Consider the following 20536-nt stretch of genomic DNA (forward strand, 5'->3'; position numbering starts at 1 on the left):
GGTGTCAGTGCCCCATTATACTAGTTCTACTCTGGTGAAATTGATGCCACTTTGATGGTGTCTGCCCCTAATTTTTTGAAATGTGGAGACAACTGATTGGGTCTCCAACTGCTGGGTTAGCTGTAGTGGAAGGGATGTCAGTCCCTATTATACTATTTCTACGCTAGTAAAATTGATGTCACTTTAGTGATGTCTGCCCCTAAATTTTTGAAATGTGGAGTCTCCTGGTTGGGTCTCCATCTGGTGTGTTTCCTGTAGTGGAAGGGATGTCAGTCCCAATTATACTATTTCTACTCTGGTGAAATTGATGCCACTTTGCTGGTGTCTAATTTTTGAAAATGTGGAGACTCGTGGTTTGGTCTCCTTCATGTGTGTTGCCTGTAGCAGTAGGACTCCCAGACCGGCAAGCTTCCACTTACTTTCAGTCAGCTTCCTGTGTTACTATCCTTTAATTTTTGTATGAATAGTACTCTATGAAACTGATGTTTGTGCCATCTGAGTGTGGCTGAACAGAAAAGCAGCTTGAGCTGTTGCATTTGGTATCTGGGCTCCCATCACAGAAGACCTACACCAATTCCTCACCCAGCTCATTTTAATTTGAAGTTAAATTTAAAGCTGTAAATGCTGGCCCAGACCCTGATACCTCATGCATGGCCCATGGCTGACTGTTGCTGTGCCATTATAAAATGTGTACTGTGGTTCAATTGATGCCACTTTTCATGGTGTCTGCCTCTAATTTGATCTGTTTTGGAAGCTTTTGGGTCCCTTTGAAGGTGTTGTGTATGCGTTTGGTTTTGTCTCTCATTGAATCCAATGGGATTCGGATATGTTCGTTTGACTGCTCGACGAATTGTTCGGCGAACACCGGGAAGTTCAGAAAGTTCAGAAGCAGAAAAGAAGCTTGATCTGTTGCATGTGGTATCACGGCTCCCAGCACAGTAGACCTACACCGATCCCTCACCCACCTCGTCTTAATTTGAAGTTAAATTCAAAGCTGTAAATGCTGGCCCAGACCCTGATACCTCATGCATGGCTCATGGCTGCTGCTGTACCATTATAAAATGTGTACTGTGGGTCAATTGATTCCATTTTTCATGGTGTCTGCCTCTAATTTGAGCTGTTTTGGGAGCTTTTGAGCCCCTTTGAAGGTGTTGTGTGTAACGGGTCTGGGAGGTGGAACCTCTGAGCAACTATACAAAGGGGCAGTCCTTGTAAGGAAGCAGGTGGCTCCCAGGGAAGGCGGGCAGGTAGTCACGGCAAGTGACAGGGACAGTCTCTGGGTAGAAGGGCAGGAAGTCACGGCAAGTGACGGGGACAGTCTCTTGACAGGCGGGTGGTCACGGCAAGTGATAGCAGGGTAAGAGTCTCTAGACGGGCAGGTGGTCACGGCAAGACAGCAGGGTAAGAGTCTCTAGACGGGCAGGTGGTCACGGCAAGACAGCAGGGTAAGAGTCTCTAGACGGGCAGGTGGTCACAGCAAGACAGCAGGGTAAGAGTCTCTAGACGGGCAGGTGGTCACGGCAAGTGACAGCAGGGTAAGAGTCTCTAGATGGGGCTAGCAGGCAGGTAGCAGATGAGCGCTCCCAGGTGAGCGGGCAAGAGTCTCTGGACAGGCAGGTGGCCACGGCAAGTGACGGCAGAGCCTCCAGGTAGGGTAGCAGGCAGGTAGCAGGTGAGCGCTCCCAGGTGAGCAGGCAAGAGTCTTTGGACAAGCAGGTGGTCACAGCAAGTGACGGCAGAGCCTCCAGGTAGGCTAGCAGGCAGGTAGCAGGTGAGCGCTCCCAGGTGAGCGGGCAAGAGTCTCTGGACAAGCAGGTGGTCACAGCAAGTGATGGCAGAGCCTCCAGGTAGGCTAGCAGGCAGGTAGCAGGTGAGCGCTCCCAGGTGAGTGGGCAAGAGTCTCTGGACAAGCAGGTGGTCACAGCAAGTGACGGCAGAGCCTCCAGGTAGGCTAGCAGGCAGGTATCTGGCAGGTACTTCCTGGTCCGCAGGCGGACTGATCCATAGACAGACTGGCAGGAGCTGGTAGGCAGACTGTCGGACCACAGGATAGCAAGCAGGTAAGCAGATATCAGGCAGGTATCAGTCAGGTATCAAGCAGGAATCTGGCAGGTGACTGGCAGGTAACTGGTAACGGGACCTGAGGGCTGAAGCAGAGTTGAAAGGCTTTGCAACAACATTGCTCGAGCACCTCCATTTTGGAGGAGGTGCCTTATATATGGTAAGGTCCTCCGGCCATTGGCCGGGGACTCCTTAGGACGGCGCGCGCGGCCCCTTAAAGAGAGGGGGACCGCGCGCACCCTAAGCACAGAGGCCGGGAAGCAGCGCGCGCTGCCAGCAGAGCGGGAGGAAGACGCTGGGCACGGAGCGGAGAGGTGAGGGGAACGGCGTCCCTGCCTAGCAGGAGGCAGGGACGCCGACGCTACATTGTGTATGTGTTTGGTTTTGCATCCCATTGAGTCCAATGGGATTCGGACATGTTCAAAGAACAGTTCGATGAATTGTTCAGAGAACACCGGGAGGTTTGCCGAGCTGATACAAACCGAACATTGAAAGGTTCTCTCATCTCTAGTCTTAACAGAGACAGGAACAGGGTGGAAGCAAATAGGGTACTCGGTGCTTCCTTGGTGTGGCCATAGTGCCAGGTATCAAACATCACAGATCTGATATTGATGACATTCCTGTAACTATTATTGTTAAGTGATATCTGGGAATTGATCATAATTTACAGTTAATATCATAATTTTCTCTTAAAAACACATTCAATTTAGTACATGTAAATGTATGTGTGACGCCTCTACTCAGAGAAGCCCGTGTTTTACCCTGGGTGTTGGGGGACTCGGTGTCGGGCCCTGTGATGGAGAGGTGAGATGCAGCCGTGGCCCGGGCCCGACCCATGCTCAGGGTCGTCACATTAGAAAGACATGGTGTGGGCTCGTCCGGGTTGAGTGGCTTATTTAACATCTACACCACCTGTGGTGCCTGGTGAAGGGCCACCAGCGCCGCTACAGTCCGCCGAGGCCTGGTGTCGTGGCGGCTAAAGTTCTCACTGCTCCCCACAGGCGGAGCAAGGCCTCCGGGCAGGCAAACAGGATGGAGGGGGGACGTAGTAGTGCGGAGAGTACGGGCACCGCGTCATATGGTATGGCGCATAATGAACAGTCCGGAAGCTATAGGGGTGAACTTCCAAGGCTCCCCGCGGAGACCTGCAGTCACCAGGGACGGGGGTACGACTAACTCCGAGAAAGTCCAGTGTTCGGTAGCGACCCTACACCAGAGTGTTCCTGCACTACAGACTTCACCCTTTCACGTCTGTGCGTGTGTAGATAGGCCGGGTCTCCCTCTGAGCTCCTCTCAGGATTAGGGCACGGGTGGCAATTCCTCTCCCTCCGTTGCCCGGTGGGATCCTCAGGGCCTAACCGGGCTTTCCCATCCAGGACATAGAGTACAAGGTCGGGTGTCGTGGGCCGGTACCCCTCTTGCAGCCGGAATCCCTCTGAATAGATCAGGTAGGCGAGGACAGGTGGCGTGCTCCACTCCGTCTGCATCCTCCCCGGGACCTATTTGCTGTGGAGCCACACTCTTAAGCTCCGGGCCTTCTTGATCCTGGTCCTTGGTCGGGTTGAGACATTCCTTGTCTGCAACCTACCTCTCGTCCCCAGGCCGGGGCTAGAGGGCTGTGTCCCTTACCGGTGCAGGCCCACACAGGATCTGCGCTCCCGGAGGGCAGTCACATTACACACAGTATTTTGACAGCACAGTGACAGCCGACAGACTAGCAAAGGCAAGACGAAAGGACCAGAGAAGAACCAAAATCAAAGATGGCATTTTATTAAATATGAAATCTAAAGTGTAACTAACTTGTAAGTCCTCCACCCACACCCACTAACTGGTTTTTACCACTTTGTGTTCCCCAGTCTCCCTGTAACCAGGGGAGCAGCACCTAGTGCATACCAGCTCCCTCTGGTGGAGAAGTGTGGTGTTGGATGAAAAAGGTTAGGTCACGACTATCACACTGGCCTTACCTCGGAGGAAGAAAATCACACTCCATTAAAGAAGTGCAGCATTCCTCTGGCGGTTGAACCCTCAGGGGCGCCACATATGACTCTCTGGAATTTTTATATAGTGAATTAATTAAAAAATTGCATGTACAGTATTATGCACAAAGTAGATATCTAAAACTACTTGCTTAAACTATACTTTTTTGACATGGAATCTATGAAATTGATAATTATGAGTTTTATTTACTTTAACGTAACTAAATGTAAAGTTATATCTTCAAGTGTATATAGTGAAAGTAATGATTTTCTATTAGTGGGCTTCATATGCTCACCAAGATCATCACAACAGAGATTGACCTTATACTCACCTACTAGCATTGTTCCTGCGTTGTCTACGCTGGGTCTCTAATGACAATGTTATGCCATGTGAGCCCTGCAGCCAGTCAGCGGTCGCCAATGAGCTGCTATGCTGTCTTTTACTTCAGATATCTGAGGTTCATTTGAAGGAAATGAGCGCACAACTGCCCAATAGCGGCCATTGATTGGTTGCACAGTTCTTGTGGGATACCAATGTCACAAGAGCTTTGGGAGACCAGTCGCTGATATTGCTGAAATGATAGGTGAGTAAAAGTTGTTTTTATTTTACATTGGGCAATGTCATATTTAAGAAGTTGTTGTCCAAGTAGTAGCCAACTCCTTTAAACAGCAGTGATCATAGCTTGTTGTATTTACTGCTAATACAGGCAGGTACCAGCTGTATAGCACAGCTGCATCTTCCCAGTATGGAGAGGGCTCAGGTCATGTCGGGAAGGGGTTAAGTATATAATAACAACAGCCAAACCGTTGTCTCACATGGATATCGATATCATCTGGCAGGTTTCAGCCTCTGAATGCTTCAATTCATTGACCTATTAACAAAATTAGATTTTAAAACAGTAGAGCATGAAGATCAGCCGCACTCTTAGATATTATGCAAAGTGAAAAAAATTTATTCCAAAATATATACAGTACAGACCAAAAGTTTGGACACACCTTCTCATTTAAAGATTTTTCTGTATTTTCATGACTATGAAAATTGTACGTTCACACTGAAGGCATCAAAACTATGAATAAGCACATGTGGAATTATATACTTAACAAAAAAGTGTGAAACAACTGAAAATATGTCTTATATTCTAGGTTCTTCAAAGTAGCCACCTTTTGCTTTGATGACTGCTTTGCACACTTTTGGCATTCTCTTGAAGAGCTTCAAGAGGTAGTCACCGGAAATGGTTTTCACTTCACAGGTGTGCCCTGTCAGGTTTAATAAGTGGGATTTATTTATGGTAAAATAGATGCTAGAAAACCACTGCTAAGGACAGGCAACAAACAGAAGAGACGTGGTTGGACTAAACAACACAAGGAATGGACATTAGACCAGTGGAAATCTGTGCTTTGGTCTGATGAGTCCAAATTTGAGATCTTTGGTTCCAACCACCGTGTCTTTGTGCGACTCAGAAAGGTGAACGGATGGACTCTACATGCCTGGTTCCCACCGTGAAGCATGGAGGAGGAGGTGTGATGGTGTGGGAGGTGCTTTTCTGGTGACACTGTTGGGGATCTATTCAAAATTGAAGGCATACTGAACTAGCATGACTACCACCGCATCTTGCAGTGGCATGCTATTCCATCCGGTTTGCGTTTAGTTGGACCATCATTTATTTTTCAACAGGACAATGACCCCAAACACACCTCCAGGCTGTGTAAGGGCTATTTGACCAAGAGGGAGATTGATGGGGTGCTACGCCAGATGACCTGGCCTCCACAGTCACCAGACATGAACCCAATCAAGATGGTTTCGGGTGAGCTGGAGTGAAGGCAAAAGGGCCAACAAGTGCTAAGCATCTCTGGGAACTCCTTCAAGATTGTTGGAAGACCATTTCCGGTGACTACCTCTTGAAGCTCATCAAGAGAATGCCAAGAGTGTGCAAAGCAGTCATCAAAGCAAAAGGTGGCTACTTTGAAGAACCTAGAATATAAGACATATTTTCAGCTGTTTCACACTTTTTTGTTAAGTATATAATTCCACATGTGTTAATTCATAGTTTTGATGCCTTCAGTGTGAATGTACAATTTTCATAGTCATGAAAATACAGAAAAATCTTTAAATGAGAAGGTGTGTCCAAACTTTTGGTCTGTACTGTATATATATATATATATATATATATATATATATATATATTTATTTATTCACCACACCGTTGATCAATACACATGGAGTATAACACGATATGTCGTAAAGCGAAATGTCGTGGCGTTTCGATCTACTTAGAGGTCTTTTTCAAACATCGCTATGTTGGCTTATTAGTGTTTTTTTTTTCATAGAATGAAGGGAAAAATCCTCCTTAGTATTGGGAGAATGTCATATGGTCAGATGAAACCAAAGTAGAAGTGTTTGATAGAAACACAACTCGTCGTGTTTTGAGGAGAAAGAATGCTGAGCTGCAGCCAAAGAACACCATACCTACTGTGAAGCATGTGGGTGGCAACTTTGGGGCTGTTTTTCCGCCAAGGGACTAGGACGACTGATCCGTGTACATGAAAGAATGAATGAGGCCATGTATCGTGAGATTTTGAGTGCAAACCTCCTTCCATCAGCAAGGGCATTGAAGATGAAACGTGGCTGGGTCTTTCAGCATGACAATGATCCCAAGCACACCGCAGGGCAATGAAGGAGTGGCTTCATATGAAGCATTTCAAGAACCTGGAGTGGCCTAGCCAGTCTCCAGATCTAAACCCTATAGAAAACCTTTGGAGGGAGTTGAAAGTCCATGTTGCCCAGCAACAGCCCAAAAACATCACTGCTCTAGAGGAGATCTGAATGGAGGAATGGGCCAACATGCGAGCAACAGTGTGTGCCAACCTTGTGAAGAATTACATAAAACGTTTGACCTCTGTCATTGCCAACAAGGATGTATAACAAAGTATTGAGATGAACTTTTGTAATTGACCAAATACTTATTTTCCACCAAAATTTGAAAAAAAATTCTTTCCAGATCAGACAATGTGATTTTCAGGATTTATTTTCTCATTTTGTCTCTCATAGTTGAGATCTACCTATGATGTCAATTACAGACCTCTCTCATCTTTTTAAGTGGGAGAACTTGCACAATTGGTGGCTGACTAAATATTTTTTTCCCCACTGTATATATTGGAATAAACTTTTTTCACTTTTCATACTATCTAAGAGTGCGGCTGATCTTCATACTCTATTGTTCTTGGCATAGTCCAGGTCAGCCTGCACCACCTTCTACAGTTGAGTGCGCATCTTCTCTATTAATGTCCAGATTTTAAAACAGTGACATTTAAATATTTCACTGTACTGGTGGGTGATAAATAATTTATTTGCACCTTTTTACTATGTGGACACTGTGGATTACGTTTCTTAGTAGGAATAGTGGTCAGTGTATCAGATTAATAATTGAATTTGCACAGCGTAGTACAAAAAATATTAATCAGTCAAATATTCACAATCATCATAAAGTTTATCAGGCAATATTTAATATCTTAAAGCATATGTGCGTATATTATTCATTTATATGGCCATTAAAAATAGTAGTGTCCTGAATATTTACAATATCAAAAGTGAATAATACTTTTTTTTCCTTTCTTAATGTTCAATAGGTTCAACTTACAGTCACCGTGAGATCAATCCCTCAAAAAGAATAACCAAAGGCAGTCCTACGGGTAGTGATTCCAAGACCAATCATGCTGAGCACAATCATTCGCATAACATTTCAAGCAACAACTCTAAGAACACTCCCTCTAATAGCAGCCCTAAGACTAGTCCTTCTGGCAATATCCCTAAAACCACCCATCATGAAGGCATTCCATCTCACAACAGTCCAAGCAAGAATCCTAAGACCGCTCCCTCTGACAATATTCCCAAGACTATTCATAAGAGCATTCCATCTCATAACAGTCCAGTCACTAACCCCAAAAATACTCACCATGAAAACATTCCCTCCCACAGCAGTTCTAAGACCAGTCCATCTGGCAAAATCCCCCAAACCACTCATCATGAAACCATTCCCTCTGATAATAGTCCTAAGACTGGTTCCTCTAGCAACATCCCCAAGACCACTCATCATAATAAAATTCCCTCTAATACCAGCCCAAACAGCAATCCAAAGACCAGTCACAAACAAAGCATTCCCTCTCATAATAGCCCAGACAAAAAGCCTGACATCACTCATCATGATAGCATTTCCTCTCGTAGCAGCCCAAATAGTAACCCCAAAAATATTCACCATGAAAACATTCCCTCTCATAGTAGCCCTAAGAATAATCCTTCTGGCACCATCCCCAAGACCACTCATCATGAGAACATTCCCTCTCATAACAGCCCAAGTAGCAACCCAAAAAATACTCACAATGAAAACATTCCCTCTCAAAACAGGCCTAAGACCAGTCCATCTAGCAATATCCCCAAGACCAGTCATCATGAGAGCATTCCCTCTCATAACAGCCCAAGCAGCAACCCCAAAAATACTCACCATGAAAAGAATCCATCTCATAGCAGCCCTAACACTAATCCTTCTGGCACCATCCCAAAGACTACTCATCAAGAGAACATTCCCTCTCATAACAGCCCAAGTAACAACCCCAAGAATACTCACCATGAAAATATTCCCTCTCATAGCAGTCCTAAGACAAATCCTTCTGGCACCATCTCAAAGACTACTCATCATGAGAACATTCCCTCTCATAACAGCCCAAGTAACAACCCCAAGAATACTCACCATGAAAATATTCCCTCTCATAGCAGCCCTAAGACCAGTCCATCTAGCAATATCCCCAAGACCAGTCATCATGAGAGCATTCCTACTCATAACAGTCCAAGCAGCAACCCCAAGAATACCAACCATGAAAAAATTCCCTCTCATAGCAGCCCTAAGAATAATCCTTCTGGCACCATCCCAAAGACTACTCATCATGAGAACATCCCCTCTCATAACAGCCCAAATAACCCCAAGAATACTCACCATGATAACAATCCCTCTCATAGCAGCCCTAAGACCAGTCCATCTAGCAATGTCCCCAAGACCAGTCATCATGAGAGCATTCCTTCTCATAACAGCCCAAGCAGCAACCCCAAGAATACTCACCATGAAAAAATTCCCTCTCATAGCAGCCCTAAGAATAATCCTTCTGGCACCATCCCAAAGACTTCTCATCATGAGAACATTCCCTCTCATAACAGCCCAAGTAACAACCCCAAAAATACTCACCATGAAAATATTCCCTCTCATAGCAGCCCTAAGACTAATCCTTCTGGCGCCATCCCCAAGACCACTCACCATGAGAACATTCCCTCTCATATAAGCCCAAGTAGCATCCCCAAGAATACTCACCATGAAAACAATCCCTCTCATAGCAGCCCTAAGAACAGTCCATCTAGCAATATCCCCAAGACCAGTCATCATGAGAGCATTCCCTCTCACAGCAGCCCAAGCAGTAACCCCAAGAATACTAATCATGAAAACATTCCCTCTCATAGCAGCCCTAAGACCAGTCCATCTAGCAATATCCCCAAGACCAGTCATCATGAGAGCATTCCTTCTCATAACAGTCCAAGCAGCAACCCCAAGAATACCAACCATGAAAAAATTCCCTCTCATAGCAGCCCTAAGAATAATCCTTCTGGCACCATCCCAAAGACTACTCATCATGAGAACATCCCCTCTCATAACAGCCCAAATAACCCCAAGAATACTCACCATGAAAACAATCCCTCTCATAGCAGCCCTAAGACCAGTCCATCTAGCAATGTCCCCAAGACCAGTCATCATGAGAGCATTCCTTCTCATAACAGCCCAAGCAGCAACCCCAAGAATACTCACCATGAAAAAATTCCCTCTCATAGCAGCCCTAAGAATAATCCTTCTGGCACCATCCCAAAGACTTCTCATCATAAGAACATTCCCTCTCATAACAGCCCAAGTAACAACCCCAAAAATATTCACCATGAAAATATTCCTTCTCATAGCAGCCCTAAGACTAATCCTTCTGGCGCCATCCCCAAGACCACTCACCATGAGAACATTCCCTCTCATATAAGCCCAAGTAGCATCCCCAAGAATACTCACCATGAAAACAATCCCTCTCATAGCAGCCCTAAGAACAGTCCATCTAGCAATATCCCCAAGACCAGTCATCATGAGAGCATTCCCTCTCACAGCAGCCCAAGCAGTAACCCCAAGAATACTAACCATGAAAACATTCCCTCTCATAGCAGCCCTAAGACCAGTCCATCTAGCAATATCCCCAAGACCAGTCATCATGAGAGCATGCCCTCTCATAACAGCCCAAGCAGCAACCCCAAAAATACTCACCATGAAAATATTCCCTCTCATAGCAGCCCTAAGACTAATCCTTCTGGCGCCATCCCCAAGACCACTCACCATGAAAACATTCCCTCTCATAACAGCCCAAGCAGCAATCCCAAAAATAGTCACCATGAAAACATTCCCTCACATAGCAGCCCTAAGAATAATCCCTCTGCCACCATCCCAAAGACTACTCATCATGAGAACATTCCCTCTCATAACAGCCCAAGTAACAACCCCAAGAATACTCACCATGAAAATATTCCTTCTCATAGCAGCCCTAAGTCTAATCCTTCTGGCAACATCCCCAAGACCACTCATCATGTGAACATTCCCTCTCATAACAGCCCAAGTAGCAACCCCAAGAATACTCACCATGAAAGTATTCCCTCTCATAGCAGCCCTAAATCTAATCCTTCTGGCAACATCCCCAAGACCACTCATGACAGTATTCCCTCTCATAACAGTCATAAGACTGGTCCCTCTAACAAAGTCCCGAAGACCAGTCCAAATAGTAAGCCAGGGACAAGTCATCATGAGAGTCACTCACATGCAATTCCCAAAAGTGATTCCTCTGGTTTTTGCATTGGTAAAGCTAGTGGTCTCTACCCAGTAGTGGGGGACAGAAATGCGTTCTGGCACTGCTTTAATGGAATCACCTACAAACAATATTGTCCATCTGACCTTGTTTTTGACCCAAGTTGTCAATGCTGTAAGTATTAATGTTAGCAGTTGTTTTTTTTAAATTCCCTACTATTCCCTACTATTCTCCCTATATAGCTAAACCCTATAGATATTTTTTTTTAGCTTCACTTTCTATGATGCTTTGTTTGAGTGGAGTCTCCAACAGGACAACATCAAGAGGATGGCCCTGCAGTCACTTCCTCATAGCTTCTATAACCCCCCCACTCAAAATTAGGACACCATAAGGGATGGCAATGCAGTCACTTACCACTAATTCTTTCATCACCGGCCCCTAATTATTATTATTATTATTATTATTTATTATTATAGCGCCATTTATTCCATGGCGCTTTACATGTGAAAAAGGGGCATAATACAAGAACAATTACAATAATCTTGAACACAATGTGACAGCGACTGGTACAGGAGGAGCGAGGACCCTGCCCGCGAGGGCTCACAATCTACAAGGGATGGGTGAGGATACAGTAGATGAGGGTAGAGCTGGTCGTGCAGCGGTATGGTGGAGCGGTGGTTACTGCAGGTTGTAGGCTTGTCGAAAGAGGTGGGTCTTCAGGTTCCTTTTGAATGTTTACACGGTAGGCGAGAGTCTGATACGTTGGGGTAGAGAGTTCCAGAGTAGGGTGGAAGCACGGGAGAAATCTTGTATAGGGTTGTGGGAGGAGGAGATAAGAGGGGAGTAGAGCAGGAGATCTTGTGAGGATCGGAGGTTGCGTGCAGGTATGTAACGGGAGACTAGGTCAGAGATATATGGAGGAGACAGGTTGTGAATGGCTTTGTATGTCATGGTTAGGGTTTTGAACTGGAGTCTTTGAGCAATGGGGAGCCAGTGAAGAGATTGACAGAGAGGAGAGGCCGGGGAATAGCGGGGAATGATGGGATCAATTGAGATGATAGTGAAGGAGACAGGAAGAATTGACTGCTGCTTCTTTCATAGTCACCGCATTACTTCTGTTACCACCATCCCAGAGCTTTTTTGCCTGCTACCTCTTTTACTGAAATGAGAAGTTATCAGAGGTGGTCATCAAAGCAATGTGATAGAAGTAGCACTACTTCACATTTGCTATCACTGCCCTGTAACAAATCGCCATCAGTGGGCGACACCGGTGTTACTCACTCTGCTTCTATCATAGCCCCCTGATAACATCACATTTCAGTCAAAGAGGAAGTGTGGCAGTGAGGACTGAAGACGCCACAATTTTTGAGACTATTAGCTGTATAAGGAAAGTAATAGAGAATTTTTAAATAAAGCAAATTATAAGAGTGGTTAGTAGTGATGAGCGAGCGTGCTCATTTAACCCTTTAATTGAGCACTCTCGGGTGCTCGCCGAGTATTTGCGGCGTGCTGGGCATCTATGTTTGATCCACCGCGGCTGCATGTGTCATGAATATTAGACAGCTGCGACACATTCAGGGATTGCCTGTTTGTTAGGCTGTCTAACAGCCGCGACACATGCAGCCACATAAGATCAAACATGGATGCCGAGCAAGCCGCAAGTACTCGGCGAGCACCCGAGTATGCTCGATTAAAGGTTTAAACGAGCACGCTCATTCATCACTAATGGTTTAGGCTTAAATATAGATATTTATAAAGGGCATTTTATGTATTGCACTACCCCTTTAAATCTGAATCTATCATTCTAAATATTGTGCAATATGGCTATTAGCACCAAATGATATAAAGGCATTTGCTTTCTTTACTTCCCCCTCACTGGTGACTGGCTGCTGCCTATATATCACTGGTGAGGGCAGAGTATGTTTGTTGTCACAGCCATTCTTTCTCATGTTTTATAAAAAAATACTTTAATTCTTTATAAAATATGTATTTTTAGATTGTTCTTTCATTACTTTACTTTATAATTACTTTGTTTTTTAGGTGAACCTACAAATGTTAATCCAACTAAAGCTCATGAAGGATTCTGTTCTGGGAGAGCCAATGGTCTGTACCCTGTGGCTAGCGATAAAAATGCTTTCTGGCATTGTTCTAATGGAATGACCTTCCAACAATATTGTCCCTTTGGTCTTGTCTTTGATGTGAGCTGTGAATGTTGTAAGTATTATTTTACTATATCCCTAAAACATTTTTTTTCTTTCTTAAAATGACAGCCATATTATCTACTTCCAGTAGAAAATGAATACTATATATGCTTTTTTCCAATAAAACCCTGCATAGTTATACGAAAGCTGCCTAATTTGATGTTAAAATTAATCCATTAATTTAATATGCTGCCCTGTATGGTTTGTGCTACTAATAGCCAAAACAACAACAACAACAACATAAAAGTTACTGTTTGGCTACTAGGAACCAAATGGCATGTTTTCTTTTTGGCTATTAGAAGTAGTGACCTGTAACTTTTTCTTCTTAAATCTGGTTCCAGTGATATGAGCTTTTAATTCAGTCTTCTTTTTCGTGGCCTTTACCAAAGGGGCATTGCTCACAGGTAATACTGCAGAGCAGCCTAAAGACATACCCCAGAGAATCCTGTGACCCTCGCCCCCTTCTCTGGAGCCGTATGATGGACATTAGAAAAAAAATACTCATGCAGGAATAAAAGGAGAGCTGAACCTGGTCATTTTTGACCTAATGACATGTCCTTTTTCAATAGTGCAGTGCATTAAACTTATAGATCCAATTTAACTGTTTTACAGGTAATTATCTTCCTCCACCACCAGACAAAACTCAAAAAGACTTCTGTTTAGGGCGAGCCAATGGTCTCTACCCAGTATCTGGCGATAAAAATGCTTTCTGGCTTTGTTCAAATGGAATTAGCTACAAACAAAACTGTCCAAGCAGCCTTGTTTTTGATGAAAGTTGCAAATGCTGTAAGTAACAGTTAACATTTCTATGTTCCAGTGTCAAATAATACCAGCAAATACTTAAGTAAACTGCTATGTTTTGCAATCTCTAATAGCACTTATTTGGAAAGGAAGAATATTTTATGTTTTGACACTGCTTAAAAGTGGCTGTCCAGTTTTATTTTTCTCGGCCATAGTTTTTTTAATGGTCGCTAAATGGTAAAGAGTTAGTCTTTGCTGGGGGTTACAAATAGTGTAATTTTGAAAAGGGGTGAGACTTTACTTTAGAACCACCTCTCAGTTGTGGTAGGACACAGTATGAACTAGTGCAGAATTATGACCGGGACTTTTCACTCTGTAAATAATGCACATTTCATTGTTTAGCACCAATAAGACGAGTACATTGACATTTTATATCTCCCTGATGTGGACCTTTAGAACAGTACAGCATTAATGAATGGGGTTTAACAAATCCAATGAGAAAAAAATATGCAGCAGATTAAGGACATTACGTGGATTTTCAAATCTGCAGCATAGAGCTATGTTCATGTTGATTTCTAGACTGGCTTCAACATAATACTACATATGTATTGTGAAAACCCAGCCTAACGGTTACATCTCTTACAGTTCAAAACTTGGATTGTTGTGTTGAAGTAAACTTGTTCAGTGTCTGACCTGTCAAAAATATACTGAAAAATTATGAAACCTTTTCATCACAAACAGAACAGTACATATATTTGTACAGAGGGGAAAAAAAAGTATTTAGTCAGCCACCAATTGTGCAAGTTCTCCCATTTAAAAAGATGAGAGGCCTGTAATTGACATCATAGGTCGACCTCAACTATGAAAGACAAAATGAGAAAACAAATCCTGAAAATCACATTGTCTGATTTGGAAATATTTTTTTTTTAAATTTTGGTGGAAATTAAGTATTTGGTCACCTACAAACAAGCAAGATTTCTGTCTCTCACAGACCTGTAACTTCTTCTTTAAGAGGCTCCTCTGTCCTCCTCTCATTACTTGTAGTACTAGCACCTGTTTGAACTTGTTATCAGTATAAAAGACACCTGTCCTCAACCTCAAACAGTCACACTCCAAACTCCACTATAGTGAAGACCAAAGAGCTTCTCATCTTTTTAAGTGGGAGAACTTGCACTGACTAAATACTTTTTTTCTCCACTGTACATACAGTACAGATGAAAAGTTTGGACACACCTTCTCATTTAAAGATTTTTCTGTATTTTCATGACTATGAAAATTGTACATTCACACTGAAAGCATCAAAACTATGAATTAACACATGTGGAATTATATACTTAACAAAAAAGTGTGAAACAACTGAAAATATGTCTTATATTCTAGGTTCTTCAAAGTAGCCACCTTTTGCTTTGATGACTGCTTTGCACACTCTTGGCATTCTCTTGATGAGCTTCAAGAGGTAGTCACCGGAAATGGTCTTCCAACAATCTTGAAGGAGTTCCCAGAGATGCTTAGCACTTGTTGGCCCTTTTGCCTTCACTCTGCGGTCCAGCTCACCCCAAACCATCTCGATTGGGTTCAGGTCTGGTGACTGTGGAGGCCAGGTCATCTGGCGTAGCACCCCATCACTCTCCGTCTTGGTCAAATAGCCCTTACACAGCCTGGAGGTGTGTTTGGAACCAAAGATCTCAAATTTGGACTCATCAGACCAAAGCACAGATTTCCACTGGTCTAATGTCCATTCCTTGTGCTCTTTAGCCCAAACAAGTCTCCTCTGCTTGTTGCCTGTCCTTAGCAGTGGTTTCCTAGCAGCTATTTTACCATGAAGGCCTGCTGCACAAAGTCTCCTCTTAACAGTTGTTGAAGAGATGTGTCTGCTGCTAGAACTCTGTGTGGCATTGACCTGGTCTCTAATCTGAGCTGCTGTTAACCTGCGATTTCTGAGGCTGGTGACTCGGATAAACTTATCCTCAGAAGCAAAGGTGACTCTTAGTCTTCCTTTCCTGCGGCGGTCCTCATGTGAGCCAGTTTCTTTGTAGCACTTGATGGTTTTTGCAATTGCACTTGGGGACACTTTCAAAGTTTTCCCAATTTTTCGCACTGACTGACCTTCATTTCTTAAAGTAATGATGGCCACTCATTTTTCTTTACTTAGTTGCTTTTTTTTTGCCATAATACAAATTCTAACAGTCTATTCAGTAGGACTATCAGCTGTGTATTCACCTGACTTCTGCACAACACAACTGATGGTCCCAACCCTATTTATAAGGCAAGAAATCCCACTTATTTAACCTGACAGGGCACACCTGTGAAGTGAAAACCATTTGCGGTGACTACCTCTTGAAGCTTATCAAGAGAATGCCAAGAGTGTGCAAAGCAGTCATCAAAGCAAAAGGTGGCTACTTTGAAAAACCTAGAATATAAGAAATATTTTCAGTTGTTTCACAATGTTTTGTTAAGTATATAATTCCACATGTGTTAATTCATAGTTTTGATGCCTTCAGTGTGAATGTACAATTTTCATAGTCATGAAAATACAGAAAAATATTTAAATGAGAAGGTGTGTCCAAACTTTTGGTCTGTACTGTACAAAGGTGCATGAAAGCTTGTGAACCTTTTAGAATTTTCCATGTTTCTGCATAAATTTTACCCAAAACAATAACAGATTTTCACATAAATCCTAAAAGTCAATAAAATGAACCAAATCAAACAAATTAGTCATAAAAGATCCTAGTTACTTACCGGTAACGGGATTTTACAAAGCCCATGACAGCACCACCTGAGAGAGGGTATCCGCCCACCAAGGACAGGAACCTACTGAATGAAAAGACGGTACCTCTCTTCCGCATCAGTTTTTGTTTCAGAGCATGAGAGGGCCTCTGAAAAATAGGTTAGTGCACAACTACCGCCAAAGCATTTCTTTATAAAACACCCTTGGAAGTGCACACCATAAATGATAGAAGGGAGGGAATTATTAGGGTGCTGTCATGGGCTCTGTAAAATCCCATTACCGATAAGTAACTAGGATCTTTTCCCCTTCTCCCATGACAGCACCACCTGAGAGATTTAGAGAGGTCAGACACCAGAGGGAGGGATCACCGCATGCAACACCTTTCTCCCAAAGGACAGATCAGTAGTAGAGGAAAGGTCAAGACGGTAATGCTTGTAGAATGTAGAGGGGGCTGACCAAGTTGCCGCCTTACATATGATGTCGATGGGCACATCCGCCTTCTCAGCCCAGGAAACAGCTACAGCCCTCATGGAGTGGGCCTTCAGATTCTCTGGAACTGGCAGATTGCTAGAGGAGTACTCTAAACCAATGGTGCCCCTGACCCACCGAGCTATGGCCCCCCTCGTAACCTTAAGCCCTTTCCTAGCCCCATGGAAAGGGAAGAATAAGGCGTCACTTTTCCTCCAGGCCTTCGTCACTTCCAAATACATGACTAGTACCCTCTTTACATCTAAAGTGTGAAGCCTTTGTTTCTCTGAATTTCTAGGATCAGGATAGAAGGAAGGGAAAGCAATTGCTTGTATCCTATGGAATTTGGAGGCTACTTTTGGAAGATAGGCCGGGTCTGGTCTTAAGGTTACTCTATCCATAGACACTTGAATGAAAGGATGGTTTACTGACAGCGCGTGCAGATCACTAACCCTACGAGCTGACGTTAGTGCTACCAGCATGACTGTTTTTAAGGTGAGAACTTTCTCCGAAACCTTCTCTAAGGGCTCAAAGAGAGGCTTGGTTAGCGCCTCCAGAACCAGATTAAGGTCTCAAGGAGGCATCCTTGGAGTAGGGATGGGTCTAGATCTACTGCAAGCTTTAATGAATCTGATGATCCACCTATTTGCTGCCAAGTCGCAATTATATAGTGCCCCCAGAGCGGATGCTTGTACTTAAGGGTAATGGTGGCTAACCCCATGATTAAGCCCTTCTGAAGGAACTCCAGGATGGCCCCAATAGGAACCCTCCCTTTGGTGGACTGACCCGTGGTAGACAGAAATTTAGCCCAGCTTCTGCCATAGATTCTAGTAGTCACAGGGTTCCTACTTGCCAGTAGAGTAGCGACTAGACCTGGAGAAAACCCCTCCTGTGTTAGTAGTGACCTTTCAAAATCCAGGCCGTCAAATGCAGACCCGATCTCTGGGGATGGAAGACTGGGCCCTGCCTGAGGAGATCTGGGGTGTCCAGAAGGACCCATGGTTCCGCTTGGGACATTCTCTTCATCCAAGTGAACCATGGTCTCTTGGGCCAAAATGGGGTGATCAATATAACCCTCGCCTGCTTTTCTCGTATCTTCCCCAGGATAGTAGAAATCAGCATTAGAGGGGGAAATGCATAGGCCAGGGTAAAGTTCCAGGGTAAAGTTCCAGGGAATTTGCAGCGCATCCACAGCAAAAGGCTTCTCCTTTGGATTTAGGGAGCAAAAGATTTTGGTTTTCCGATTGCATTTGTTTGCAAACAGATCTATCTGAGGTTGCCCCCATCGGCCGACAATCTGCTGGAATATCGCTGGATTCAATTCCCATTCTCCTTGTTTAAAAATGTGCTGACTTAGAAAATCGGCTCTTACGTTCTCTTCTCCTCTTATATGCAGCGCCGAGAGTGTAAATAGATGATTCTCTGCAAAATGAAGGATCTGTTCTGTCACTAACATCAGAGGAAGGGATCTTGTTCCCCCCTGACGATTGATATAGGCGACTGTTGTTCTGTTGTCCGACATTATCCGGATGTGTTGACCCCGAAGTTAAGAACTGAACTCTATTACCGCGTTTCTGACTGCCAACAACTCCCTCATGTTGGAGGAGAGACCCGTCTCGCTGTCTGACCAGAGGCCCTGTATTGAATGATCTCTCAGCTGAGCTCCCCAGCCTTCTGCGCTTGCGTCTGTTGTAATCGTATCTGTCACCTGGAATGAGCAAGAAACCCCCGGAGATAGATTTACCGGATTCATCCACCAATCCAGAGAGTCGATTACCGAATTTGAAAGGAATATTTTTCCATCCAGGTGACCTCTGAGCTGTATGTCTGCTGTCAGGATCTCCTGCTGTAGATGTCTGGAATGAAACTGGGCCCACTGTACTGCTGGGATACAAGATGTCATCGTACCCAATAGAGGCATTGCATTTCTCAGGGTCATGGATGGATTGCTGATTACGCGTGAGATGAGGGAATTGATCCTCAATTTCTTGTCCTCTGGCAGAAGACAAGTCTGGTTCTCTGAGTCTAAAATGAGACCCAAAAAGGACTGAACCTTTTTTGGTTCTAGCTTCGTTCTAGTTTCGATTTTTCTAAATTTAAAATCCATCCCAAACCATTTAGACTGGCCATGACTTCCGCCAGAGCCTGTGCACAGAGTTGTTTTGATCTGCCCACCAACAAAAAATTGTCCAGGTAAGGGATGACTAGGATATCTTTCTCCCTTAGCTGTGCCGTGACTTCCAGGATAATCTTTGTGAAAACCCTTGGAGCCATGGAGATGTCAAAGGGAAGAGCTGCAAACAGAAAATGCTTTATGTGCTTGCCGAAATGTACAACTACCCTCAGATACTGTTGGTGTGCAGGAAAGATTGGGACGTGGTAGTAAGCATCCTTAAAATCGAGGACGCTCATGTAACACTCTGGAAACAACATCTTTATGTCCGATTTTATTGACTCCATCTTGAATGGCCTGTAAATTAAATGGTCCTTCAGCTTCTTCAAGTTGACAATGGTTTTGAAGGAGCCATCCGGTTTCTTTATTAGGAAGAGAGTTGAGTAAAACCCTCTCCTTTGCTCGGGTACTGGTGTTTCTACTAGAACCCCCTTCACAATCAGAGCGAGTACTTCCTGCTGTATGGCCATCTGTTCTCTTAGACCTCTGGGGGCTGAAATCTTGACGGTGTCTCTGGGAATGGTTTTGAATTCCAACTTCAGCCCCTTCCCGATTATCCCAAAAATCCAGGCGCTGGATGAGATCTTTTCCCAGGCGGGAAGGAAGTGGGACAACCTTCCTCCTACTTGGAGAGGCCCGTCACTTAGGGGCTTTTTTACTCTCGGAGGATGGACCCTCGAACATGAAGCCTCTGTTATTCGGCATCCTGTCTCTCCAACTACTTTGGTCTCGGGAAAATTTGCTCCGATTAAATTTCCTTTTCTGAAAGGAGGTCTTATACCGGGGAACAGATACAGTAGGAAACCCGTGTTTTTTGTCCGCGGCCTTATCCAGGATGTCATCTACGGCCTTTTCTAAAAGAAAGTCTCCTTCACATGGGATAGAGCAGAGTTTTGATTTTGACTGCCCATCTCCTAGCCAACTCTTGCGCCATAATGCCCTACGCGCTGCATTGGAAAGGTTTGCTGACCTGGCAGCCAGCTCAACTGAATCTGCCGATACATCCGCAAGGAATGCAGCCGCCCCCTTGCATAAGAGGAAGACCCGACAGAATTTTATCCCTCGGGTTATTCCCTTTAATCTGGTCCTCTAACTGCTGTAGCCAGATCATCATAGACCTGGCGGTGCAGGTGGCCGCCACTGCCGGTTTCAGAGCTCTTGCTGAGGACTCCCAGACCTGTTTTAGAAAAGACTCCGCCTTGTTATCGAGCGGATCTTTGAGGCAAATCCTCAAAAGGCAGTGTGGATCTTTTCGAGGACTTCGAGATGGTCACATCAATTTTAGGGGTTTTGTCCCACTTAGCTGCGTCCTCCTCTT

At 44.3% G+C, this 20536-nt stretch overlaps 1 protein-coding gene across 2 annotated transcripts in view; it reads left to right on the forward strand.

Moving 5' to 3' along the window:
- The window catches only part of LOC141221790 (uncharacterized), a 176461-nt gene that overhangs the window by 83089 nt on the left and 72836 nt on the right, over positions 1 to 20536 (forward strand). For both annotated transcript variants that reach the window (XM_073666574.1, XM_073666575.1), the window contains exons 13-15: positions 7665 to 11081; positions 12948 to 13121; positions 13721 to 13894. In XM_073666574.1, coding sequence (XP_073522675.1) covers positions 7665 to 11081; positions 12948 to 13121; positions 13721 to 13894 — 3765 coding nt within the window. The remainder of the gene's footprint in view (positions 1 to 7664; positions 11082 to 12947; positions 13122 to 13720; positions 13895 to 20536) is intronic.

This window comes from Phyllobates terribilis, unplaced genomic scaffold (genome assembly GCF_046119375.1).
Source record: "Phyllobates terribilis strain yellow unplaced genomic scaffold, ASM4611937v1 Scaffold_2__4_contigs__length_985480577, whole genome shotgun sequence".
NCBI classification, from domain to species: domain Eukaryota; kingdom Metazoa; phylum Chordata; class Amphibia; order Anura; family Dendrobatidae; genus Phyllobates; species Phyllobates terribilis.